The 26,844-nt window shown below is 60.3% G+C and overlaps 1 protein-coding gene across 4 annotated transcripts; it reads left to right on the top strand.

Annotated features, from left to right (window-relative positions):
* The first annotated feature begins 1,501 nt into the window (after positions 1-1,501).
* PTH1R (parathyroid hormone 1 receptor) lies at positions 1,502-26,609 on the top strand. 4 transcript variants are annotated; one of them, XM_086698384.1, is made up of 16 exons: positions 1,502-1,656; positions 3,881-3,936; positions 6,281-6,403; positions 16,886-16,988; positions 18,910-19,044; positions 20,648-20,758; positions 20,862-20,980; positions 21,136-21,230; positions 21,432-21,627; positions 22,134-22,287; positions 23,822-23,882; positions 24,222-24,288; positions 24,564-24,658; positions 25,274-25,415; positions 25,533-25,574; positions 26,080-26,608. In XM_086698384.1, the coding sequence occupies exons 3-16, from the start codon at positions 6,329-6,331 to the stop codon at positions 26,455-26,457; spliced, it is 1,773 nt and encodes a 590-aa protein (XP_086554510.1). In that variant the 5' UTR covers positions 1,502-1,656; positions 3,881-3,936; positions 6,281-6,328; the 3' UTR covers positions 26,458-26,608. The 4 variants fall into 4 exon arrangements, with proteins under 4 accessions (XP_086554510.1, XP_086554511.1, XP_086554512.1 ...); XM_086698385.1 differs by lacking the exons at positions 1,502-1,656; positions 3,881-3,936 and adding an exon at positions 5,027-5,228 and having other exon boundaries at positions 26,080-26,609; XM_086698383.1 differs by lacking the exons at positions 1,502-1,656; positions 3,881-3,936; positions 6,281-6,403 and adding exons at positions 15,608-15,636; positions 15,877-15,997 and having other exon boundaries at positions 26,080-26,609.
* Positions 26,610-26,844: the final 235 nt, after the last annotated feature.

Raw genomic sequence — 26,844 nt, 5'->3', positions numbered from 1 at the left:
GCCTTGAACTGGCCTGTGAATGACAGATCAGGAAACCAAGGCAGGAAGGGGACCCACAGGTCAGGGCAGAACAGGCCCCAGCCTCCCACTCCCCTGGCCAGAGAGAGTGGGAACAGCAGGAAGAGCAGAGGGGCGTGTGGGGCTCAGAGGAGGGAGAGGCTCCGTGAGTGGAGAGTCAGGCAGCAGCAAGCTTGACAGAGGGCAGAGGAAAACTGACCTGCAAAGCTGAAATCTGGTCCCCATTGTGCACCCAGGGATCCCCCTTGGTGCTGCGCTCCTAGGAGCAGCCCAGCACCGGGGGGCAGGAGCCCCAAAAACACTAATTTGTCATCGTCTCACTCCAGGCCCCTAGCCATCCTGGTCTACCCCCTCAGCCTCATTTCTCCCACCCGGAGGCCAGGTATGGACAAGCTCTCTACCTCCCTCTCCAGCCTGTGAACTAGAAAGTGCTCTGGAAACTGTAAATTGTGGTGTCCTCCCCAGGAGCCTGGAAGACCTGGGGAAGGGTCTCCCCTGAGGATGGGGGCCCCAGGAACGTGCCCCAGCTGCTGGGGTTGGTCTGGGGCCAGCCACCTCACGTGCCAGGCGCTGGGGGCTACTGCTGGAATGTGCTGAGAGGCAGCAGCCACGTGAATCATTACACCTCGTCAGGCTCAGCCTGGGACTTCCAGACACAAACCAGCTCAGGCTGGGCTCAGGCAGAAGGGCAGCCTCCAGCCAGGGTCTCCGGGTGCAGGAGTGAGGCTCCAGGGTCTTGCATGGCCTCTTCCACCCCATCTGTCCACGTCCTCGCTCTCGGTGTCGTGACCCAGCCCTGGTTCCGTCACAGCTCACTCCACAGAACCACAGAGGAAGGTCATCCTGTCCACAACCCTGCCTCTGTAACAGCATATGCAGACCCTGAGCCTGAGTGGCACTGGCTGGTTTCATGCCAAGAACCCACATTCCAGTGGGCAAGGAGTCAGATACGGAGCGGCTATGGGGCTGCAGGATTAGGACAAGGGCTGGGTGGAATGAGTGTCCCCACGTGTCACCTGCCTGAAGAACACTGAGCACCCAGTGCTGAGAGGCGAGGCCTTCCCAGGTCTGTTTTTCTGCCTGTGAGCTAGGTATAAACTACCTGTAGCCTCCATCTGATTCCTTCAGGTGCCAAAGACTTTAACGAAGTCACTCAGAGGGGCTCTGCTCATACCTCACGGTGGCCTGAAATTTCTGAGACATGGAAAAGGCCAGGAGAGGCAGACGGGGACACCAGAACAGACGGAAGAAGAGTTAGCCAGAGAGAGGCTTGGAAGGGCAAGGAGAGGACCACCGTGTCACATCCACACCTGAAGGGCTGGGCTGGCCTGTGTCACACCCATGGAGGTGGGGGAGGGCCCAGTTCAGGGCACGGAACACAGGTACACTTGGACCTCCCTCTGCTCCCCCACCAGGCGTCTGGGACAAAGTCCTGGGCTGGTGCAGGGCTTGGTAAAAAATAATTAATTTTTCTTTTCAAGCGAAAGCTCTCACTTAAGCCTTTTCCTGTCCCCAGCAGCAACATCCTTGCTTAGGTCTGAAGCAGAGGCAGCTCAGACCTATCCATGGCCTCTCCATGGCCGACCTGAATCTGCTCTGTGTTTCCAGGCCCTACCCGGAAGACCTTGTGGGCTCCAGGTGAGTGGGATCCAAGGCAACCCTGGGACCCGAGCACAGCTGGGAGCGGCAAGGCTGTTTTGCCCCATTGCGTTAGCGCATGTGTTTGTGTGCGTGTGTACATGTGTGTGCCTGTGTCGTGCTGTGGGGCAGACAAGGCGTGCCTGCGTGGAGATATCTGTGGATCTGGCGTTACTGCAGGAGGGGGTCTCTGACAGGAGGCCCCCCCCTCCTCCAGGCGCCCCAGGAGTGCTCCCTGCCTGGGGCAGAGCCTCCCAGCCCCCTGCCCCCAGCTTCCCTCCCTTCGCCTTCCTGAGAGGTGAGAAAACCAGGCTTCCTGCTGCAAGGGGAGGGGGCTGCCCGAGCAGCAGCTGCTGTGGGAGCCTCCAGTGACTCATCCGGGTGGGGGGTGTTTATGAGCAGGCGAAATGGCTGTAAAAGTGGCACCTCGGTTCACTTATGGCCTGGCCATCCCCACCCCCACCAGCCCCTTGCCTTGAAAAACTTCCAGAGGGGCCTGGAACCAGGGAGAGGTCTGAGGCTTGGTGGAGGCTCAGCCTGGGGTCAGGGTTCAGCTAGGGGTCAGAGGTCAGACTGGGATAAAGACTCCGTGTGGGGGATAAAGCTCAGTCCGGGATCAGGGTTGAGATAGGGATTCAAGCTGACTTTGGAGCTAGGATTGGGGGATGAAGTGTTGAGGGTCTGCAGGCCAGTTTCCCCACAGAGCTCCCAGAACGGGACAAGGGGTTTTCTGAGGGAGTGAGGCCAGGCTGAAGAGCTAAGAGCTGAGCCTCTGTCTTTCCTTCCTGAGTCTGGTGCCCACCGTGGCCCTAGGGTCTGTGTAGCTTGGCCAGAGCCCTACTCACAGCAGCAATGGCAGCAGCAGAATCCAGTTTAGGGTCACTGGGCCGGAGTCCAGTCTCTGCTCCAGTTCTGAGCTCCAGTAACCATCTTGGCTCTTCCCCATCAGAGGCAGGAATCCCTAAAGGCAGCTCCCTACCCCCCCCAACCAGACCTTTTCAAACCACTGAAACTGACCAGAAACTGACCCTGGGGCCCTGGGGCTTGCCTATCAAAAAGGGCAGGCTGGCTCTGTCAGGCAGGCGGGTGCTACCAGTTAATGTGTGACACCCAATCCCCATGGTGGTACTTTAACCAGAAGCCTAGAGGTGACTTAGGGGATCAGCCTCACCCACACTGGTGGAATATCCAGCAAGGGCTTCTGGGGTGAGGCACAGGAGTTATGGCTAGAGGAACGCCCTTAAGGGGCCCACCGCCCGTCAGACCCCTCTCTGCAGCCCTACCCACAGCCCACCCCGGTCCTCCCGAGTACAAATATTGTTTGTTTCCCAATCTCAAGCTTTCTGGTGTCAGATCTAAGGCCTCCCTACATCAGCCCCTAGTTCCTGCAATCCCTCCATGAATGTTCTTTTCCTATCACAGGGCAGGGGTGGTCAGCCATAGAACCATAAAACATAATAGAATGCTTTAGGAACAGAGACATAAAAATGAGACTATCAAAATATAACCCTGAAGAAGCACAAATGTTCCTTAGGTACCCACTCTGGGCTCCTGGGCCTCTCTGTCCCTGTTGCTAAGTAACCCACACACCATAGGGGGCAGTTCCCAAATCACAGCCCCTCCCCCCACCGGCCCCCCAGTAATGGAGAAGATGGTGTCACAAGGAGGGAGGGATGTTCTCTACACCAGGCATAGCATGATCCTAGCACAGTAAACTACAAAGGCCGAGGGCTGGGGAGTGAGCATGAGCAGGCCAGGAGTCTAGGGGACAGTACTTGTTGGGGAAAGTCACCTCTGGAGGAAACTGCCTCAAACAGCATAGTCCTTAATCACCAGGACAAGAAATTTGAGGGTAGTGGGATACAGAGGAGGATGTGGCCACAGACTCATATGAAGACAGCTGTGCACACAGTATGGGAGATGGGTGGGTTTGGGCCTGAAGAAGGGTGGGCTGACAGAAAGGCTGGTTGCAGCTGGATTCCAGTAGTCTGAGGGTTTAGGCCGGCAGATCCATTCACATGGGGGGGGGGGGGGGGAGGGGCCATCCCTGAAATGTTGGGGCGGGGGCGAGGGCCGGTTTGGGGGCTCTGAGGAGCTCAATTTCCACAGGCTGAGTCTGGGAAGCTTACAGACCCCATGGGTCTGGCCACCCACCCTCTGCAGCACGAAAACAGTAAAGTTAAAAGTGCCCTTTGAATCAGCTGGCCAAATCCTCGGTTTACAGATGAGGCAACTGAGGCCCAGACAGCAGGAAGTCGTCCTGCGCAGGATATACCACAGGTGAGTGGGTAAGCAGGGGCTGCCACTCCACTCAGGTATTTCCCAGGGCAGCTTCCCCCAAGCCATCCCTAAAGCCATTCGCTCCAGGCGTCCCAGGCCCTCCCCAGCACCTCGGCTTCCCTGCCAGATACTGAAAGGTGGCAGGCTTGGGGTCCGAGATGCCTTCCTCTCGGCGCTACAGCGTCCCCTCCCGGGCATGAGCTCGTAACCCCGCCCCCACAGACTCATCCCGCTCTTCCCCCAAGTTGGGGGTCCCCAGTGGACCAGGGCCCGCCTGGGGTGTTTGGAGATGTGAAGGGGTGGAGAGGGACGCGGGGCTCCGGAGTGGGGGTCCCGGCCGAGCCCCGGGTCTCGCGGCCTGGAGCCTCCCGGGGTGGAGTCAGGGGCGGAGCTGGAGGGGTGGAGGCCGGGCCGGCGTCTGGAAGGGTCGAGACTCTGAGACACCCGGACCCGGGGAGAGACCGGGGAGGGTGGGAGAGGGACGTGAGCCCCGAGACGAGGGCAGGGGCGGGGGCGGGTCTAGAGCACAGCGGACCTACCCACTAGGGAGTTCCCGAGGCCGGGGGTCCAGGCGAGGGCGGGGCGGGAGGGCCGTGGCGGCCGAGCCAGGCTCGGGGCTGGCGGCCCGGCAGTCTCCCCAGGGACCCCGGTGCAGCCCGAGCGGGAGTCCCGCGGGCGAACAGACAGCGCCGCGGCCGGGGGCGCGCGGGGTACCTCCAGTGAAGAGGTCCTGCTTCGCGGCTGAGGGTCCCTATTCACGGGCCCGGGCAGGCCGATCAGAAAAAATAACGTCTGTGCCTCCCGGAGAAGAGAATGAAGCGGCGGCAGCGTCGCGGGCTACGTTCCCGGGCCCCGATGTCAGGGCTCCCTTGGCCCCGTCCCCTCCACACTCACATCCCGCCGCTGGCGACCCGGGGCGCGGCCTCTAGAGAGACGTCCCGGGGCAGGGGCAGCGGGCTCGGCTCGGCAGCTCCGCACACCCGTGGCGGAGGCGGCGCGGGGGGGCGGGGGGGCGGGGGCGGGAGAGGCCCAGGGAGGGCGCGGGGGAGGGAAGAGGCGCCCGGCCGCGGGGGGGAGGGGGAGCGGCAGACGCCGAGGCGAGGGACGCGCGCGGCGGGCGGCGGCTCCGAGCGGCGGCCGGGCGGGGGGCGCTGGAGGCCAGGCCGGCCAGAGGGGATCCCGAGAGCCCCATGAAGTGCCCCCGGGGCCGCGGACGGGGCGCTGTCCTGGGGAGGCTGTCGGGGGGTCCCCGACATCCATGGCTAGGCGCGGGCCGCGGCGGCGCGCTCGGAGTAAGTCGGGGTCGGGGGCCGGCGCCTCGGGGACGGGGGCCGGCGTTGGGTAGGGGTGACGCCGGGCCTGGCCGGGGCGGGCGGGCTGGTCCGTCTCGGTGTCAGTCGGCGGCGCCTCCTCGGAGCCCGGTGGAGCCGGCGGCCCCGCGCCGCTCGGCTCGGTGGCTTTTTTGGAAACTTGCAAATGTTTTCGTAGAGAGAGGGAAGGGGGAGGGGAGGGAGGGAGCGAGGGAGTGACCGAAACGGAGCTCGGGGCTGCTGGAAGAACGGAGGCCAAGGCTGGGGGAGCTAGAGACGGACTGACAGACAGGCCGACAGGCAGAGCGTCCCGGCCGCAGGCGTGCTTCAGCCGCGCGGGCGCAGGCGGGGCTCCGGCCCAGGATGGGGAGACGGTGCGGGAGGCGGCGGCGGACAGGATGGGGATCCGAGGGGGCTGAGGGGCAGGGAGCCGGCGGCCCGATCGCCGAAGGGCTCAAAATGTGGTTGCAAAGTTGGGATCGCGTCCCTAAGCTGCACGCCCCGAGCGGCTCGAAACGCGCCCCCCGCCCCGCCCCACCTCCCCTCCTTGCGCTGCCCGCGGAGCTAAAAATAACAGCCCGGTTCGCCCCCCGCAGACCGCGACCCCAACCCCTCCCCCGACCCCTCCCCCACTGGGCGTGGGGCGAAGCCACAGCTCCTAGTTCCCCAAAAGAAAAAAAAAAAAAAAAAAAAAAAAAAGAAAGAAAGAAAAGGCGGCGCGGGGTGGGGTGGGGGGGACGGGGGGCGGGCCGGGGGCGGGGGGCCCGGCCATATGGATGTGATTTCTCCGCTCCGAGGCAGACGGGCAGCTCCGCAGCGCTCGGCGCCCGCCCGCCGCCCGCCCGGCCCCCGGCTGCCTCCCTTCCTCCCTCCCTCTCTTTCTCCTTTGCGCTCGCTTGCTAGCCCTCGGCGCATGGGCCCCGCGCCGGGCCCCGGGGCCTCGGGCCGCCGGGCCTCCGGGGTCCCCTAGGCCCGGGCGTGGGCGGGGCAGCCCGGCCTGACGCAGCTCTGTACCCCACCACCACCACCACCAGGGCCGGCGGCGGCGGCTGCCCCGAGGGACGGGGCCCTAGGCGGTGGCGATGGGGGCCGCCCGGATCGCGCCCGGCCTGGCGCTCCTGCTCTGCTGCCCGGTGCTCAGCTCCGCATACGCACTGGTAAGTCCCTCACCCGCACTCCAGGACAGGCTGCGGGCTTGCTCTGCGGTCCCTGGGGTGGGTCCGACCGGGGCGCAGAGTCTTAGGTTCCCTGAGTAATCTGAACTCTGGGTGAGCGTCCTCTCTGACCCGAGATCCAGGGTGCCTGCTGTCTCTGGGGTGTCTGGACCTGGTGCCAGATGCCTAAGGTCTCGTAATTTCTGAAGGCTGGGTTTGGGGTCCCAAGTCTGGAAATCTATGGTTGGGGTTCCCCTATCTTCTGCTTCTGCGAGCACCACTCCCGTGGCTGTGTCTCCCTCAGAGATGACAATGTGATCTAGCTGTAGACCGGGCTTTGGCCCTAAGGTAGGGTCCCACAGACTTTGTTCCAGGGCCTCTGTTTTCTGCAAATGTTGTTTGCAATCCAGCACACGGGGCTGTGAGTCTGAGGTCAGAACCAACCAGGCAGGGGGTAGGATTTAGGGGTCCCCTCCAGCTCTCACAATCACATGCGTGCACACACCGCGTACGCTCTTGCCCAGGGAGGCGGTGTGTGTGGCATGGAGGAAGGATGGAGGTCCCCTGAAGGAGACCGACCTCACAGAACACTTCTCCAGGAGAAACGTGCTGGAGGGGGACTCTGGTGAGTGAGGGACAGAGCAGAGGCCAAGAGGGGACCAGAGGGAGAAGAAGAAACAGGCTGGGAGATGGGCAAGAGAGACAGATGGGGTGGGGATGAGGGCTCCCCAGAGCAGAAGCAGCAGACAGACCAACAATAGCACAGAAAAGCAGGCACTGGCGGAGGCCAAGAGCCGGAGACAAGGAGGGAAGCATCATCGTCCGGGGCCAGGTCCCGGGGAGTCGGTCAGATCCCTCAGCAGCCCTGTCCCGGGAGACTAGCTCATTGCTGAGGAGAGTGTCCGCCTGTGTGTCCCACTTCAAGGCCCCTGCTGCCTCCCCGGTACCTCCCGGGTGGGGGCATCTGCCTTCTAGAGAGACAAGCAGGCAGGCAGGCAGCTGCCTCCCCCCTCACCAGCTCCCTACCCAGGCAGAACCTTCATCGGGAAAGCAAGAGCTCTGAGATTCCTCCAGCTGCCTAATGCCCATGTGACCTTGGCCATCCTCCACACCTCAGTTTCCCCATCTGTAAAAAAAGAGCAAGAACTATTTGGCTAAGAATCCCCTGATCTGAGGCTCTCTTCTCCTCTGGGGGCCTCAGCATGTTCCATTCCCTGGTGCCCGTGCCCTCTTAACTCTGGCTCCCCAAAGCCAGAGACCTCACCCCATAGGAGGACTTGCAGATGGGGGAAATCGAGGCTCAGAGACTTGTGCGGAGGCAAATGCAAGGACCCAGAGCTGTTTCCCCACACCCACCTTGGGCCAGGCTCACGGCCCCCAGGGCCCCTTCCAGGCTGTGTGCAGAGCCAGCCCGCGGTCTGTGTGCACATATATGGGGTAGACAGGAAGGTGGGTGTGAGTGTCCTGAGAGCATGTCTGTGTGTCAGAGCAGGGCTGAGCCAGACTCGGGGCGTGCTGTTCTCCGGGTCCCCGTGAGTGTGTGTCTGAGACGCGTGTGAACTCACATGTGTCTGAAGCTGGGTCTGCACATCACTTGCAGGGACGTGGTTGTGCATATATGTGCATGTGCTTTTGTGAGCACATGTGCACCCAGGTCTATTGTTTCTTATTTCTATTTAATAGATGCTTTTGTAGCACTCTCTTCTTGCCAGACACTGTTCTAAGCACTTTACAGTATTAACTACTTTAATCTTTCCAACAACCCTCTAAAAAAGGTTCTGTTATTGTTCCCATTTTTAAAGTAATCTGAATCACGCAATCAATATGACCATTTTTTATTGCATGCCAACCTGGTGCCAAGCCCTGTGTCTCTGTGGGGAGGGGGTAATGGGTCCCCAGGGCCCCTCACTGCTTTCTGGGGAAGTTGAGGCACATGCAGAGAACTGGCCTGGCTTAGCCCCGGTGCAGTTCTGAGGGTAGGGCAGGAGGAGGGATGCCCTGGCTGGGTCTGCCCTGAGACCTTGTCGGGACAGCAGTGGCGGGATACTCGGACTGTGTATACCCTGGACCTTCCCGAAGACCTTCTAGGTTTTAGGTCTAGAGGATGTGGCCCAAGCGTCACCCAATACCCTGTAGGCCCCCTGGGCTCAGCTGGAGCCAGCGAGAGACTGACAGCCTGCCAGTTTCTTCTTCTGAACCCCGGGGTGACCGTTCCCACCCAGATCTGTGCTGTGGCCCACTAAGCCCGCCAAGCTCAGCGAATAGTTCCTGTCACCAAACCTTCATGCTGCCTGCCTAGCCAGTCCCAGAAGTGGGCTCCCAGGGACCTCAGGTTTGGGGGGGCCAGAAAGCGCCCCACTGTGAGGACATCGGCTATGGCCAGACTCAGCTGGCCCATCTTGTGCCTTACGGGGAATAGTAGCCGCGAGCTGGGGGTCAGGTGGAGTGGATTTTGGAGGAAGGGACGGACCCACAGATTGTGAGTAGGGGGCAAAACCATCCTTGGGGATGCCTCATCCTAAGGACATGTGAACGAGAAACTGCAGGTCAGCATGGGGGGCAGGCCTTGAGTGCAGAGATGTGATGCGACCTCAGGGTCAGACCCAGGAGGGGCTGTGGTGGGTGGGAGTACAGGTGAGCCCTCCTAGCCTGCTCCAGAGCCAGTGTGGCCATGGACCCTCTTTTAAAGACAGGAAGGAACCACCACGTGTTGAACAATGGCTGTCCTCAGATTCAGAGCTAGAAACTGTCACAAATGTTTTCTCATTCCATCCTTTCACCAGCCCATTTTATGGGAAAGAGCCCTGAGGTTCAGGCAGTGAATCTGTGGCAGAGGTGGGTCTTGAACCCACATCTTCAGACTCTTGCACCAAGCTTCTTCCTCCAAAGCAAGATCCCCGTGTCCCACTGTGGGTTATTTAATTTTCCTTCCTTCCTTCCTTCCTTCCTTCCTTCCTTACTTCCTTCCTTCTTTTCCTTCTTTTCCTTCTTTTTTTCCCTCTTTCCCTTTTCTTTCTTCCTCCCTTTTTTTCTTTCTTTCTTTCTTTCTTTCTTTCTTTTTTCTCCCTTCCTCCCTCCCTCCCTTCCTTCCTTCTCCCTCTTTCCTTTCTTCCTTCCTTCCATAAAATCCTTGTTATTTTACTTTTTTTAAATTTTTTTATTGAACAACTGATACTTGAATATGTTCTTCTTATTTTTTATTGAACAACTGATACTTGAATATGTTCTTTCTTATAAAAGAGTCACATAGTACAGAGTAAAGAGAATTCACCCTTGATGGCTCCCAAGCCCCAGGGCCCCCTCTAGAGAAGATCATTTTTAACAGTCTGGGTCCATGGGTGTCCTCCCAGACCTTTTCCTGTAGATTTCCAAAAGGTACTTTTTTGTGTACATATAAAGCAGATAGTTTTGTTCTGTCGTTTTCTGCTTGTTGTCAAATGAATGGTGTCTGTTTGTAGGTAAAGCTCTGCCATGTGCATTTTTTTTGCCTAAAGGTATGTCTTAGAGATCTTCTTGCCAGGAAACATAAATCTATTTTTTAATGGTGCATAGTATTCCAAAATCTGGGATGCATTAAGCAGTCCCCAGAAATGTATATTTAGATCTTTTCTGCATAGGGGTGTGTGTGTGTGTGTGTGTGTGTGTGTGTGTGTGTGTGTGAGATTCCAGATGGGGGGCAGAAGAGCTCCTTGAAACGCCTTCCCGTGGCCCCGTGTGACCATTTCTCTGCAGGGTATTTCTAGATTCTGTCATTGCTGGGTCTGAGAACATTCACGTTTTTTTATCTTAATAGACATGGCCAAACTGGCTTCTAGAAAGCTTGTGCAAGTTTATACTCACAATACCAGGAGGGACCAGGAGGGTCTCTCCCCAACACCCTCTGTCTCACGGGGGAAGCATGAGGATTTTCACCTTTGCCATTCTGATAGGTGAAAAATGGTGCATCTTGTCATTTTAATTTGCCAATTACCCATAAGCTTTGGGACTTTACGTTGGTCTATTGTCCCTCTTCTAAGAGCTTGCACAGAGCCATTACTCACTCCTCTTTCCATAGCTCATTTGTCTTTTTTGTATTGATTTGTTCAAGCTTTTTATATCACCTGCCTTTAAACACCTCCCCCCCCCACCAACACACACACCCCAGCTCTGGGAACGGCCTGTGGACAGAGCAGGAGGAGGGGAGCCGAGCCCTCCCGGGAACTTGGGTTTTCTTCGGAATGTTTTAATGAGGCGTCAAGTGGCCTCCCCCAGATTCCTGTTGTGGGCCTTCTGGGGACACTCCCTGGTCCAGCCACCGCATCAGGAAAGCAGCTCTTTCAGAGAGAGAGTTCCTAGGAAAAAGAAAGGGTAGGGTGGGGTTTTTGCAGACCCCTGAAATTGTCTGCAAAATACGGTGTGACTGAGAGAGGGTGCAAAGCCTCCCTCAGATTCGCAAAGACACCAGAAACCTCCAAACCCTAAAGACCCCCAACTCTGGGACCGGCCTGTGCAGAGGTGAGAGCTGGTGGATCCTATTCTGCTGACCAGGCGTACGGTTAAGTTAGGCTGTACTATCCTTCTGGGCCTTGGTCCTCCGGGCCAGGTAGAGGCCGCCTGTGAAGATCCACCGGGTCCAGCAGCCAACTCCGCCATCCCAGGTTCCATCCCACCTCCTGCCCTGAAGGCGTCCACGCTGGCCAGGATGAGAGGCGTCACAGTGCCTCCCCCCCCCCCCCCAGCCCCTCCCAGCCCTGAACACAGGCAGCCTGTTCAGGAAGGCCTGGAGAGGGGGAGGAAAAGTCAGCACTTGTCAGCGGTGGCGGGGCAGGAGTGTCCCCGGCAGGGAGCCCGTCCCAGCCTGCTCGGGCCAGCCGGACAGACAGAGGGCAGCAAGGGGCGGGGAGCAGTCCCTAGCCAGCTGGCACCGGAGACATCGAGGGGTGCCAGCACAGGTCCCAGTAGTGGAACCTGGAGAAGAGGTGCAGGAAGGCCAGGAGGTCACGAGGGGGTCTCCTGTGAGCCAAGGTTTCCCCTCCTGGCTTTTCTGGAGGTACAGCTCTCCTCGCTCCGAACACCAGGGCGCAACTGTCCTCTGTCCCATTAGAGCCGAGCACAAGATGCCATCACCAACGCCATCGCCGTGTGGTCGCCTCTGTCTGCCCCCACCCCTGAATTACCTTTCTGCCTCGGAGCCTCTGCTGGGAGGCTCTTGCCTGGTGCAGCAAGAGGTAGAATCCAGAAGGACTCTGGAAAGCCGGAATTGAGGCTTGCACTAGGGGATCCATGGGGCCTGGTGCTTCCTCAAGCAGACTGGCCCTCTTCTTTTTGACTGTGACTCTCGGCCTCAGTGTCCCCATTTGCCAGATGGGGATGTGGTGGAAGATAAAGGAGATGTAGATAAAGCTCCACGGGCAACGGGGTGGGTGCCAATAGGCAGAGGGGCTAGACGGATGCCAGGCAGGTCTGCTTTCTCTAGAGGTGATGAGGAAGCCGACAGCCGCCTTCCCCCACGGGACCAGGGCGAACCCTGGCAGAGGGATGGGTGAGATGACCCAAGAGGACATCTCGAGTCTGACACCACTCAGTGGAAGAAGCCCCTTTCCCAAAGGCAGGGGTGTCGGCAGCTGAAGAAGTAGCCCTTGTATTTCCTTCTTAGTTTTGCCTGGAGGAGAATGTAGGCATGTCTGGGATCACAGACAGCAAATGTGTGGAATTTGGCAGTTAGGAGAGGAGCTGAGAGGAGTGGCCCTCATTTGGTCAGTGGCGTGGAACTGGCTCTCTCCACCACCGCTGTCACCGTCACACCTCCATCACCACCCCTGGCCTCCCCGTCCTCACCTCCACCCCCACTGCCACCACACGAGGACGCTCATCCCCAACTGGGAGACTGTCCTCAGTGGGACTTCTCTGGGAGCTCAGGTAGAAGGAACTGCTACCCCACCTCCCCCCCCCCCCCCCGTCCCCGCCCCAGGGGAGGGGTAATGAGCAGATGGCCTTTTCTCTTCGTCTGGGCTTCTGAACTCAGGAAATGAGAAACACATCCGGGCCTCTTGACCACACGCTAGACTCTCCCTGGGACAGCAGCTTCTATGTTTGTAAATAACATACTGGCTTCCAGCCTCCACCTGCACCCTGCCTGGAGCCCCACAGACACCAGCTCATTGCTCCCAGGCTGCCCTCTCCCTATTCCTCCAGCTCAGGGCTGAAGTCAGGGCATCACCCCACCCCTTGCGTGTTCACAAACTGCACATCGTGCACACATGTGCACAGAGGAAGGCTCTGTGTTGGGGGGTCCACCATGGGGAGTGTGCTATAGCAAGGGGCACTGAAGCTGAGCCGTATATCGGTTAGGTCAGGAGAAGTCAGCCCTGACTCCAGACCATAAGAGGGATGTGGGAGGGGGGATTTGGGGCACCTGGTGCTGGGGCTGGGTGGCCCCCTCATTGGTGGGTGACCCCTGGCTATGATCCATCCCTGGGTCCCTCAGTCCTCACCCCTGACACCCAAGATCTGCCAGTACTCTAGATCTAAACTGAGTCCGCACTTAGTTTATTTAAACTGAGCCAGCGTGAGTCCCCCGCACCAGGAGCTGGGCCAGAAAGACCTGAACTCTGCTGGGAAAGGGGAAGAAGGGCTGGTTAGGTCCGGGGAGGGAGGAGCAGACAGAGTCAACAGGCCAGGAGGGGAAACTGAGCTGCCTTCGCTTTCCCCTTCACACTCGGGAGATAAGGCCTCCTCAGTCAGGGCAGAGGCAGATGAAGGACGCTGTTACCCGCCAAGCCCAAGCCTGGGGGGCCTTGCAGTGACTTGCAATCTTACTGGGAATCCAGCTTGGATCGCCCCAAAAACTCACCAGGCACACTTCACCCAGCAGGCCCTCCTGTACTCCCTCCTCCCCCACCTTCTGGAGTCCCGCCTCCCATCCACCCCTCACTGTGGGTCCCTGGACTTAGTCATCTACCCGGTCTCCCTCTGCCATTCTAGGTCCCCAGCCTGGAGCCACCTGCAGTGCCCAGCAGCAGGGGAGCCCATAGCAAGTAGGAGAGCCACGACTTGGTGGTGGTGGCGCTGCTAACGGGAGCAGTTATAGCGACCAGCTCGGCCCCGACCCAACCCCTGTCCAGGCTATCCATGCAGTACCTCACTGAATGCTCACGACAGCCCTATCATCCCCCTGTTCGCACAGGTGGAAAACTGAGGCACAAGGGTTAAGCAACTTCCCTAGACACACAGCCCATCAGTGGTGGAGGTGGGATTCAAGGTCCAGCAGAATGTCCCTGGATGAGGAGAGGGCACAGCTGGAGGGAAGGACGAACGGGGGCACTGCGGGCAGGGGAGCTGTACTCAAGGGCAGTGGGAATGAACTTGGCATGGAACTGTCCTCCTTTCCTTGGGAAAGTGCTTCCTTGATTCTGGCTTGGGTTCTTGCTGCAGTGGCAGTCCTGAGTGGCAATGGCTCCTACAGCTTCAGGGAGGTCAGAGGTGGGGCCACCATCCCTGTGGATAAATGGAGAAGTTTGGGGGCCATGAGGTGCCTCCCTTCTCCTGAGTGTCCCCACCCCCACCGTGGAAGCCAGACTCCAGAAAAGAGGGGTGCCTCCCCTTGGCCATAGAGAGGATAAAGCAGCAGCAGTAAGTGGAGGCTGAGCGGACGCCTTGGGCCTGTGAGGGAGCGTGTGGTTAGTTCCCGGTCATCACCCAGCCAGCACGCTTTGCCGAATGGGCAGTTTTCAACCCATGACTGCTCACATCAGTGGGCTAGTCTGTCTATTAGGAGGGCTGGTGTGCCAGCCTTTGGGGACTGGTAGGAGCTTCAGTCACTCAGGAGCTTTCCATCAGCTGGCAAAAAGATGGGGCATTATCTGTTTGTCTTGAGAGAGATGGAGTTGGGCAGAAGAAGGGGTGGGGAGGGGGGTACGGCGAGGGAGTAAGGATAAGACAATGGTAGAGGTGGTACCGACATTGGTTATGGGGCTGGTGGCAATAATGGTGATGGCAGTGATGGTGCTAATGTTGCCTTTGGTGGGGATAGCGACAGCGGTGATGGTAATGATGCTCTACTGGCCGGGATGGTGCTCATGGTGGTCATGGCGGTCACACTGCTGGTAATAATTAGTGCTCGTGGTGGTAATGGTGCTGGTGCAGGTGGCGGTGGTGATGGGGGTGGTGATGGTTTGTGTTGGCGTTGTCGGTCAAGGTGATGATGGTTGTTGGTGGTGATGGTGGTGGCGTTTATTGATGGAGGTGCCAGTTGTAATGATGGAAATGGTAGTGAAGGGGTGCTATCATGGGTTGGGGTGAGCAGCTCAGCTATGCAGGGATCAGACCCCTCAGGAGCCTGGACCCCCAATGCCAGAGGCACAAAGAGAACTTCTGGTTAACCTTGGAGCCCCGTGAACTGGGGCAGGCCCAGTTGTCCTCCCTCAAGCCCCATCCTGCTCCGCTGCAGCTCAGGGAGGAGCGTGTAGAGCCGGGAGGAAACAGGAGGTGTGGGGGCCACTAGGGAGCACATGACAATCTGCCCCAGCCCTTCCCGGGGTGCCCTGGGCACTGGATCCAGCTGAGATCTCAGGGTCCAACTCAGACTGCAGAGACGGAGCACGGACATCTGATAGACACCCCCCCCCCCCCCCCCCCCCGTAAGGAACCGCCGCATGACACACTTGCAGGGGCGCACACGCGGACCTTTGCCCGGGAACACATGTACACATGCATGTTCCCAGACACCCGAGGCTCACGTCCCAGATGCATGCGGGACAGTCCCCACGTGAGAACGCAAAGAGACAAGGGCGCACACGAGCGCGCGAGCCGGCCCGCAGTGGGTGCGCGGCCGCTGGACGCCGCGCCGCCCCTCACGCGCACGCGCACAGACGCGCACGCGCTCCGCTAAGTAAAACCAGCGGAACCCAAGTCCGGCCGAGCCAATAGGAGACTCCTTGGCCCTGGAAGCCGTCGCTGCTGCCACCGAGAGACGCGGTCAATTAACTTCTCCCAGCAGCCGGGCTCCCTGACCCGCCCCGCCCGGCCAGCCCGCCCCTTCCCCAGCCCGCCTCCTTCCTCCCCTGCCTCCCCCTGGCTCTCCGCCTTGCAAAGCTCCCCTCCGACAAGGGACCGGCCCCGCCATGCGTTGGCTGAGGGGCAGCAGCTCTGCCTGTTGAGAGGCTAAGGGAGCCAGGCTCTGCCCTGTGGAGTGTGAGGGGACACAGCCCTGCTCTTGGGGCTGAGGGGTCTAAGGGGCCAGACATGTCCCTGTCCTGGTGTCTGAGGGGACCCGGCTCCAACTTGGGGGGGGGGAGGGGGATGCGAGGGGAATGTATTAACCTCTGTGGGTCCCACTCGTGGAAGTGGCTAGACTTGATCACACTAAGCCGTCCCCAGGGCAGCATGCTGCCTTTACTCTGACCCGCTTCCAACCCTGTAGGGGGGACACAGCTTCAGGGTGCGACCACACCCCGATGCCCGTGATGATCTTGTTCTCCTCCTCAAAATGATTCCAGGGAACCCCAGTGGGTGGCAGCGAGTGCCCAGGGTGCACAGGTTGGAAGGAAAAGAAGGAAGTATATTCCAGAGGAAACAGTGGGAACTGATACTCTCTTGTTGGCACCGTCAAAATACAGGGTCAGTCGGGCACCTGGGTGGCTCAGTCGGTTTAGCATCTGACTCTTGAGATTTCAGCTCAGATCATGCTCTCACGGTGCGTGAGTTCAAGCCCTGTGTCAGGCTCTGCGCTGATAGAGCAGAGGTGCTTGGGATTGGCTCTTTGTCTCCCGCTCTCTCTCCCAAAATAAGTACACTTAAAAAAAAGAAAAAAACACAGGGTCGGCTTGGGTGGAAGGAGCCTCCAGATAAGCAGTGGGATGTGGGTGACTCCCACCCACAGCCCGCAGGGGAGTGTCTGCCCAACCAGACCACTGGCCAGCAATTCCTCAGTCCTCTAGCTTCTGGGACCACAAGGGTGGGAGCGGCTGAGGCACTCACTCACCATTCACTGCAGAGAGCAGTGACTGGGGAGAGGGCCAGGATGGAAATTGGTGACTCCGGAGGTCCCCCAGGGCACTAGGGCTTGAAAGAATCCAGGGCTGGTTTATTTCCCCAGAGTTCACCACTCCTTATCCACCCCCTCTCCCTACCAGGTCCCCAACAGACAGGATCCTGTGAGGATCCATCCCGGGACATTCCATCCCTTTCCCATGTACCCTTAGGGAACAGACTGCACAGAGAGCATCAGTGGCTGCAGCCTACAGGGTCACTAGCGGACAGGCAGGGGACATTCCCCTCCCTCTTTTATCCTTCTGGTGGGACAGGCCCTACCCTTTGGAGCTGCAGATTCCCATCTGTAAAATGGGAGCTTTGTAAGGCAGAGTTCCCAAATTCTAGACTCAGGGCCTTTGGAAAGGGTTGGGGGGGGGGGGGCGGTGCGGGAGTCCCTCAGGGAGGTTGGGATGGTTGTAGGACCTGCCTCTGAGCTGGTAAGTCCTGCCTGCAGTCTGACGTTCAACTTGGTAGGTGGATGCAGATGACGTCATGACCAAAGAGGAGCAGATCTTCCTGCTGCACCGTGCCCAGGCCCAATGCCAGAAGCGGCTCAAAGAAGTCCTGCAGAGGCCAGGTGGGGGCGGAGCCGGAGGGAGGCGGGGCCAAAGAAGGAGGGTCTGGAAGCAAGGTCCGAGAGAGGGAGGGTCTAAATGAAGATGAGAGCCTAGGATGCGGAACCAAGTGGCACCAGGGAAGGGGTGGGGGTGGGGGTGCTGGAAGGGGAGGTCAGGCCAAAGTGGGGTGGGTCAGGTGTCATCAAAGTCAGCAGACTGAAATGCACTGAGCCTTCCCTCCCGTGGCAGGGTTAGGGCGGTATGAAGGCAGCCACAGTCCGAATCATCCCCACAGGCTTAGATCTGGCAAGGCACACCAGGATCAGGGGCACTGACTAGGGTGCCAAATCCCACTGGGGTGCGCTGGGACAGCTTCCTGGAGGAGGAGGTATCCAAGGAAGGTCCAGAAGGATAAGTAGATCTTTGAAGAGGGCCACCTGGTCAGAAGACGAGGCTGAGGTGTCCAGGGTCAGGAGAATTGGGGTGCATGGGGCTGGACGGGGAGGATGACAGAGGGATAGGGATGGGTACCTGGGACTCTGAGTCATAGTTACTGTCCGGGAGAGGGTGTTTGATTTGAGGTAGGGAGGGCTGCTGCCCACCAGTGCGGCCTCTCCAGGGACCTATGCTAAGGTGAAGGGGGGGGCTTCCGTCCTGCCTCCTGCCCTATCCTGCCCTGAGTCCATTTCCTGGAAGCGAAGATGGGAGCTCATTAGCACCCATCCGGGCCTCTGCCACCTGTCTGATCAGTCTCATGGACCTGGAAGAAGCCCAGACCCACCCTCCCCCCCGCCCCCCTGACTGGCTGTCAAGAACAGTTTCCTGTCTGGAGCTGGCTCTCAGACTGCCGGGGACCCAAGCACACAGTGACACACTTTGTAGCACGTGGACTTTGCTCACAGTCACAGGGATTCACATGGTCTCTTTGGTCACAGCCCTGTCCACACTGGCCCCACTGGTGACTCCTTGGTTCCCTGCCCCGGTGACTTCAGGGTTTGGGGGTCAGGTGGGCCCCCTCTCTTTGGGTCCCAGCGCTCTTCCTAGTTGTGGAAGCCTGGAGGCACCTTGCCCCGCCCCAGCCCGCCCCATCCTGATGGAGCCCCTCTCTTCCTGGTCTACGCCATCTTGCTACCCCCTCCCTGCTGATGCCCCAAGGATCAGGCACAGCCATTCCATCCCAGTTGGGGCGTCTGCCCTCAGCTTCCCATTGCTGCCACAGACCCTGACACGGGAGGGCCAGGGGCCCTGCTCAGGCTGTCACTGAAGGGACACAAGTCAGAGAATGAGGGAGACTTTTCAGCGAGGGAGAGAGATCTTGAACATCTCTCTACTGGAGAGAAAGGCCAGCCCAACTCAGTCTCCGGAGTCCCTCTGTGGACCCTGTGAACCCTTAACTCAAGTATCTCAGGGCAGGGGACGGACGGGTAGGTAGACTTGCCTGAACACCCTTGACAGCTGCACACTCTTGCTGTTATCGTCCACACCGCCAGCTTCCTGAGCTGCACAATGCTCTGGCCAGGCTGCGTTTTCACAGTTTAACCTCTCCGTTGACATCACCCCTACCGTCCGCTTTTGTCCTGCGCCCCCTGGTGGGGCCTCGTCCTCCTGCACAGGCTCTGGCTCCGATTCCTGGGTCGGAGGACACCGCCTCTGCCCGTGCGTTGCCCACATTTACTGCTCGGCCGGCTAGTTGATCCCACGCCCGCGTGGTGTTCGTTATTTGAACCTCCTGTTGACAGTCTCCATACCCTCTGCTTACTTTGCACCTGGCAAGTACTTTACAGTTTGTAAAGCGCTTCCTCACCTGTTACCTCAGCTCTTTCAATGGCCTGGGCTGTCAGCAGGACAGGGAGGAACCCACAATGCACAAAGAGGCAGGAGTGTGCCCTGGGTCTCCTGCCGTAGGACAACTGATAGCCATGACTGCCCTGATTTCTCCAGCTGACATAATGGAATCAGACAAAGGATGGGCATCTGCATCCACATCAGGGAAGCCTAAGAAAGACAAGGCATCTGGGAAGCTCTACCCTGAGTCCGAGGAGGACAAGGAGGCGCCCACTGGCAGCAGGCGCCGAGGTATGTCTGTGCTTCCATGCATCCATGGGAGACCACCTAGGACCCACCCATCCCGCCGCTCGATCCCCGGCAAGTGAGCTCATGCTCTTCAGCTCTTGTGGAAAAGAAGAGGCTGTGGCCCCCTCCCTAGGAAAGCAGGGGAGGGGCTGGGAGGAGACAGAGCCCAGGAGGTATGGTGTGGAGGGGGCCGGCAGCTGGATGGGCCCGGACACCCAGGAGATTTGGGCAGAGAACTTGCCCCACATTACCCCAGCGGTGGCCCCAGGGCTATGGCCCCTCCCATGGAGAGAGATGACAGAGAACCTGGGAGACAGAGGGGCAGGGACAGATACAAAGACAGGGAGAGACAGACGGGACCGGGAGGCACAAACTGGGACTGGGACTCTGTCAGAGGAGGGTCCATCAAAAATAGTATGCTGAGCATAGACACAGAGCAGGAGAGGATGGTAGCCACGGACGAGTGGGGCCAGAGAGAGTGAGACAAGGAGGGGAGAAGAAAAGAGAGGGAGGAAGATGCAGGGCAGTGTTGTCCCTCAGGAAGGTAAGGAGAGACAAACGCAGAGCCCAGGCTGCAGCCACAGGGCCGGTTTGAACCGGCTGGGTGGGCAGCAGATTCCAGATGGGCCACATCTGGGAGGCTGTGGTCACCCTGTGGCTCCCCAGGGACCAGAGGGAATTGTGGGCCTAGCCAGGCGGGGCTGGGAATATGGTGCCCAGGACAGAGAGCCTTTCACCAGGCTGGGGTGGGTCCAGCCATCAAGGCAGCCTTCCAGGATGGCTGGAGAGTCCTGTGGCTGGAGCCCTGCAGAGGGAAAGAAGGGAGCTGGGGGGTGGAAAGTAGAAGATTCAGAGGCCAGGGACCCTCCAAGGTCACTTAGTAGCTCTGCTGTGAGACTGGAGCCCTAAAGTAGGGTAGAATCCCACAGATAGCACTTAGATTTGGGGGGATGATACCTTCCCTACGAATGATCATTGGAGTCTTGTAGCAGGTGCTCAGGGTGGGTCTGGGATGGGGGTGGAAGCACAGGCTGATATGGTCAGTCCCAGCTACCCGGTGAAGAAGCTGGAATACAAAGAGGGTGGACATCTGCATGAGGTCAGCTGGCACTGGAAGCTAGTCCTCCTGCCTCCTGTCCATGGTCCCTGGGCAACGATCACACGGAAAGCATTCTCAGCTGAGGGAATTAGTCTGGGAACTTCCCCTTCTCCAGGGACACCTGGAGGTGGGACCAAGAGTAGAGGAAAAAGAGAAAGGCCCGGCCAGGGGCTGAGTCCCTGAGGAGGGCAGGGCCCTAGGCTGTATGACTTCAGCAGATCACTTGTCTCTCTTGGCCTCCACCAGTCAATCTAGAAAATAGGGCCATGCCAGTACCTGCATACAGGGGCTGTGGGTGAATTCTATGAGGCCAGGTGGGTGCAGGGCACAGTAGGTAGTAAGGCTCAATACATTCTCTCCAGAACGCTCCAGGCCTGAGTTCTCCAGTCCTGGGGCACACCTGTCCCTGAGGGAGCCAGCGACCACAGGTGTGTTCATTCTTCTGGGTCACTAACCATGGACTTGACTGGTGTCCCCCACCTTGTCTGTCTGTCTCTGTGGGCACAGGGCGCCCCTGCCTGCCCGAGTGGGACCACATCCTTTGCTGGCCGCTGGGGGCACCAGGTGAGGTGGTGGCCGTGCCCTGTCCCGACTACATTTATGACTTCAATCACAAAGGTAAGGCAGGCTGGAGTAGGGTGGGGACCACAGGGGTGCCAGGACTTGGAGCTCAGGGCTCCAGACCTCTCTGCCTGCCCTGACCCTCCCCATGGACCCGCAGGCCATGCCTACCGTCGGTGTGACCGCAATGGCAGCTGGGAACTGGTGCCTGGGCACAACCGGACATGGGCCAACTACAGCGAGTGTGTCAAGTTCCTGACCAATGAGACTCGTGAACGGGTGCGAGCTTTCCCCCTCCCCAACCTGACCTGGATAAGGTCACCCTACCCCATTGGTGACCCCTGAGCTAGGCCTGACTCCTCCGGCAACCTTCACTGGCCTCTTACCCTCCACCTGAGTCCCAGGGCTCTGACGGTGTGTCCCCACTGGCACAGGAGGTGTTTGACCGCCTGGGCATGATCTACACCGTGGGCTACTCTGTCTCCCTGGCCTCCCTCACCGTGGCTGTGCTCATCTTGGCGTACTTCAGGTGGGCGGGGCGAGGGGCGGGGCCGCGCTCGGTGGGCGTGGGCGTGGGTGGGGCCGAGGTCCGGTGCCTCCCTTCCCCTTACCCGGGCTGGGCGTCCCTGCCCGCCGCGCACAGCCTGGCTTCCCGGCCACCGCCCCCCCCCCCCCCCCCCCGCCGCGCGTCCCCGTGCCCTCACCCACGGTGTTGTCGCGCGCCCCGCAGGAGGCTGCACTGCACGCGCAACTACATCCACATGCACCTATTCCTGTCCTTCATGCTTCGCGCCGTGAGCATCTTCGTCAAGGACGCGGTGCTCTACTCGGGGGCCACGCTCGATGAGGCCGAGCGCCTCACCGAGGAAGAGCTGCGCGCCATCGCCCAGGCGCCCCCGCCGCCCGCCGCCGCCGCCGCCGGCTACGTGAGTGCCCCTCCCTCTCACCGGCGGCCCGCGCCCCCCTCCCCACCTCCCCACCTCTGGCTTCGCGGGAGACCCACCCTGCCATCCCTCGCCCGGCACCTCCACCTGCCGCTAGGCCCTCCCCTCTGCCCGTCTCCTCCTGCCATGCCACTGGAGTGAGCCACGCACAGCCACCCGGCACCCTCGACCCCGCTTCCAGCCCCTGCTGCCGTGGGCTTTGTGACTGTCTCCCACCCGGCACTTTCCTCAACACTCCTGCCTCAGCCCAGCACGCCCACCCACCCCACCTCTTCACATTGCCCCCTGCCACTGTCCTGAGTGCCCTCCTGCCCCTGGCGACGGCTTTCCCCCTCTCCCTGCACCCCCAGCTCTGTCCTTGACCAGAGCCTGGCCCTTCCTGCCCTCGTGACCAGCACCACTTGTCCTATGTTATGAGCAGCCCTCAGCCCATCTCCAACTTCTGCACATGCAGGCCTGCCTTCTGGCTAACGCCACTGCTCTCCTAGGCGGGCTGCAGGGTAGCTGTGACCTTCTTCCTTTACTTCCTGGCCACCAACTACTACTGGATTCTGGTGGAGGGGCTGTACCTGCATAGCCTCATCTTCATGGCCTTCTTCTCAGAGAAGAAGTATCTGTGGGGCTTCACGGTCTTCGGCTGGGGTAGGCAGGCGTGGGGGACAGCGGGGGCTGGGGCAAGGGTGGGGCCATGGGCAGCAGGGTCAAAGGGTCAGGTGCCCACACAGCATATGCCATCCCATCCACCCTTCTGCGAGTCTGACCCCATCCCAGATTCAGGCAACAAGCCTTGGCCAGGGGTCAGGGTTCACCTGGGATTGGCTCAGCCTGGGGTTGCGGTTCACTTGGCCTTGAGGCTCAGCCCAAGAGAAGGAGGGGGTCCTCTCAAGTTAAGATTCAGGTCAGGATCAGAGTGGGATCTCGGGTCAGAGATCACACTAGGGCCAAGGTTGGGATCTGGGATGCCGCCTCCACCCTGAGCCCTGTTTCCCTACTGATCCCCCTCACTGCCTGCAGGATCCATGACCCAGAGCCCCAGGGCGGGCTCTCGGCATCATCTGAGCTTCAGCAGCTCCTCTGCAGAGTGGGTTGCTGGGGCTCTGCACGGCTCCCCCACGGGCTCTGGGATTGAGTTACCGATAATTGTCCATTATTGTTGGCAGCTCCCGAGCTTGGCTGGGCTCCGGGGCAACTGGCCAGACTGGGGCGACTGGCCAGACTGCAAAGGGGTAGGCCCGGTGGCTGAAGCCCTCCTCCCTGCACTCAGCACCCAGAAGCTCTCAGGTCAACAGCCACAGCCCTTTGCCACACCCTGACCTTGTCCTCACCCACAGCAAGCCCCAGAGCTGGGGGAGATCTGGGCCTGGTTCCAGGAACTGACATGGGCTCTGGGGCTAGAGGGTGTCAGGGTGGGCAGGAAACACACAGATTGGGAGCACACAGAGCTTCATGACACAAGAATGTCACAGCTCTTTTTCCCACCATAAACCCAGGTCGCACCCTGCCCCTCCCAAGAGTTCACCTGGCCTAGAATGAAGTGTGAGGGTCTGGAAGGTGGGAACCTGGGCTCCCTTCTAGAGGCAGAGCTCACTGAGAGGTACCATGTGCATTCTGAGCTGACTCGGGCCTGGGAACACCAAGGTTCCCCTGTGGACTTTACTCAGCCTGGAATGACGGTTGTCACTCCATCCAGTCTCATCCGTGGGGGCTAGGGCCTTTCACGCTGGGTGTTGGGGAGGGGGGCGTGCTGGGACAGAAGAATGCTGGCACTGGGCCCCCTCCCCACAAGAGCGCCCCGTGCGGATCACTGCCCTTGAGAGGAGAGCAGTGGGGAATGGGCTGGGCACGGGGAAGTCAGCGATGTCTTATTTTACCCTGTGCCTGGCAGGTCTGCATGTGTGGGTAGGAGACGCGGAGCCAAGATGAGGGCAGAGGGCTGAACTGGGCGCTGGGCACTAGAGCCTTCAGAGGAGGCTGTTGGGGAAGCAGAGCGGCACATGCCAGCCTGTGGCTCTGTCGCCAAGCAGCCCGTGGCTCCAGGGTGAGGGGGGTCAGGGACGGTGACTGGGTAAGCTAGGGGTCCTCAAGGATGAGAGGGGTCTGGCGAGGAGGGCTGAGGGGGGAGACATCGTGGGCGGCACCTACGGTTCCTCACACGCTGCCCCCTCCGCACCCACAGGTCTGCCCGCCATCTTCGTGGCCGTGTGGGTCAGTGTGAGAGCCAGCCTGGCCAACACCGGGTAGGTCCAGGTGGAGAAGGGGGCCAGCGGGGGCGGGGGGGTTCCGACACAGGCCAGAAATACCCCTGGAGCCCTCTTCCTCTGTGCGGTATGTGAGGGGGCTTCCTGTACCCCGGCCCTGAGTGGGCCCCACTTCAGTTTTGTATCCAGCGTTGAGTCAGGTGCCCCCTCAGGGTCACGAGAGGCTGCTGCAAAAGAAGCGTGTGAGGGTGGCCTTAGGCCCGGCCACCCCCAACACTCGGCTGTCCTCTGTCAGAGCAGACCAGCTCTGGGGCCACTCTGTGGGCAGGCTCAGGGTGGGAACAGGGGGGTGGGAGCTGATGCCTCGGCCTCCCCCAGGTGCTGGGACTTGAGCTCCGGGAACAAGAAGTGGATCATCCAGGTGCCCATCCTGGCCTCCATCGTGGTGAGCAGGGGTGGCAACAGGCCCGGGTGGGGGTATGTGCCACAGGCCCCAGTGCCCAGCCCCTGACGGGGACCAGAGGCTTCCCTGGACCCCAGGACTGGCGCCACAGGCCTGAGAAGCAGCTGCCCCCCACCCCAGTCCGCTGGGGAAACCAAGGGCCCACCTGGGGACGCAGTGGCAGAGCAGAGTCCGGGCAGGGCCGCGTGCCCCGGGACCCTTGCTCCCACCCCCGGCTGGGGTGCAACTCGAGATGCAGCCCTCCCTCCCTCCCACAGCTCAACTTCATCCTCTTTATCAACATCGTCCGGGTGCTGGCCACCAAGCTGCGGGAGACCAATGCCGGCCGGTGCGACACGCGGCAGCAGTACCGGTGAGCTGTGCCCGGCAGACCCCGGCTCCTCAGAGCTCAGGGGTCATCAGACCCCGGCACCATGTGAAAAAGCAAAGACAGAGGTCCCAGGAGTGAGCCTGTGTCAGGGGGAGAACCCAGCTCCTGACTCCCTGGCTGGCCCCAGGGATCCCACCCCAGAGCCAACCTGGGCCATTCGGTGCTAGGCCCTGCCCTAGAGCTGGGGTCTGCAAGGGTGAGACAAACCCAGACCTCTCCTTAAAGAGGGAGAGGTCATTCAAAGTCTGAGGGACCTGAGGGCCGTGGGTGGCTTCGAGAGGGTGGTGGTTCAGCTAAGACCTGAGGAACGGGCCGTGGGATGAAGAAGGAAGGCGGGGGGGGGGGGGGGGGGTGGGCGATGAGTGTGTGCCAGTAGGGGGACCGGCAGGTGGAAGCACCAAAGGGCCCTATTAACACTCTGCCAAGACAGCGAAGGGTGGTTGTCCCAGGTTAACTGGATCGTCCTCCACCCTGGCCCGAGCCTCAGGTCCCGTAGTGGCTCCCGAAGCCTGGAGCCTAGGGCTGGTGGGTGGGGACGGCACCGTGCCTACTGAGGGGAAGGGGCTTGTTCCTGACCCGCGTGCCCTGCCGGCCCAGGAAGCTGCTCAAATCCACGCTGGTGCTCATGCCGCTCTTTGGCGTCCACTACATCGTCTTCATGGCCACGCCGTACACCGAGGTCTCAGGGACGCTCTGGCAAGTCCAGATGCACTACGAGATGCTCTTCAACTCCTTCCAGGTGCGCAGGCCCTGCCCAAGGCCCGGCCGAAGGTGGGGAGGGCAGCGGAGGGGGCTCCACTCCCACCCTCCCTGGATGCGGCCTCCGGGCCCTGACCCCACGTGCCTCTCTCCACAGGGATTTTTTGTCGCCATCATATACTGTTTCTGCAACGGCGAGGTAAGCGGTGGGCGACGTTGGTACGAGGCAGGGAGGACGCGAAAGCGCCAGGGGCCCCCCAAGTCCTGTCCTTCCATTCTTCTGTTCGGCTCCTCCTATATTCCCCCAAGAACATCCCTGAGGACATTTGTGAAAGCAGAGTCTTTCCAGATGATTCAGGCTTGGGACGTCCTAGGATTTGTGGGCTCTTCGATCTCTGGCATAGCCAGTGTCTTCCCAAGCCCACAGTTGAATCTCCGTAATCCAGACTGAACAACTCAGCCACCCTTGGGGCCATTTGAGCCTTGTAGACTCTGGGCGTGTCAGCTGCCTGAAGCCAGGCACCATGTTCTGAGGATGACGGGATTTTACTTGGCCTTGGAATTTTCCAGTGATATCCCGTGCCTTCGGTTCTATTCAGTGCTGAGTGTTGTAGGGGCAGGGAGGAGGGCACGGCTGGGCCTGGTGGGGGGGCACATGTGGCAGAGGGGTTACCTGACGGCCTGCCCTCCTCCCGCCACCCCAGGTACAGGCTGAGATCAAGAAATCCTGGAGCCGCTGGACACTGGCACTGGACTTCAAGCGGAAGGCACGCAGTGGAAGCAGCAGCTACAGCTACGGCCCGATGGTGTCTCACACGAGTGTGACCAACGTAGGCCCCCGCACAGGACTCGGCCTGCCCCTCAGCCCCCGCCTGCTGCCCGCCGCCACCACCAACGGCCACCCCCCGCTCCCCGGCCACACCAAACCGGGGGCCCCGGCCCTCCAGACCACACCACCTGCCGTGGCTGCTCCCAAGGACGATGGGTTCCTCAATGGCTCCTGTTCGGGGCTGGACGAGGAGGCCTCTGCGCCGGAGCGGCCACCTGCCCTGCTGCAGGAGGAGTGGGAGACAGTCATGTGACAGGGGACCTGAGGGTGGGACCCATGGACATGAGGGCCGACAGACGGACCAAGAGACGGGTGGTTGGACGGTTGCCCACTCAGGGCTGGGGCTGGGAAGACAAAACAGGAAAAAAAAAAAAAAAGGGAAAAGGAAGCAGCGTGTAGCTTCCTGTGGTCTGAACTGGGGACTTGGGAGGGGAGGGGCAGGAGCATCGGAGAAGTTCATGGGTGTCACCTCAGGAGGGACTCTGGGGGCCACAGGCACAGTGGAGCAAGAAAGACCTGGGAGAGGCCTACAGTGGCTGGAGTTTGCTGGGGTCACACAGGGACCCGGCGGAGCCATGCAGGGGCGGGGCCCCAACCTTTCCCTGCCACCCTTGGATGCTTCTGGTTGGACCGAGGCCCC

The sequence above is a fragment of the Puma concolor genome, chromosome A2 (assembly GCF_028749965.1).
Source record: "Puma concolor isolate L17-30 chromosome A2, mPumCon1.1.hap2, whole genome shotgun sequence".
NCBI classification, from domain to species: domain Eukaryota; kingdom Metazoa; phylum Chordata; class Mammalia; order Carnivora; family Felidae; genus Puma; species Puma concolor.
Note: the sequence above shows the minus strand (reverse complement) of the source record. Positions and strands in the feature narration are given on the sequence as shown.

Excerpts from the sequence above, each read along its gene's own strand:
- PTH1R (XM_086698383.1), top strand. Across the intron at positions 21,231-21,431 it reads CTCATCTTGGCGTACTTCAG|GAGGCTGCACTGCACGCGCA; the intron begins GTGGGCGGGGCG and ends CGCGCCCCGCAG. Across the intron at positions 23,883-24,221 it reads GCCAGCCTGGCCAACACCGG|GTGCTGGGACTTGAGCTCCG; the intron begins GTAGGTCCAGGT and ends GGCCTCCCCCAG.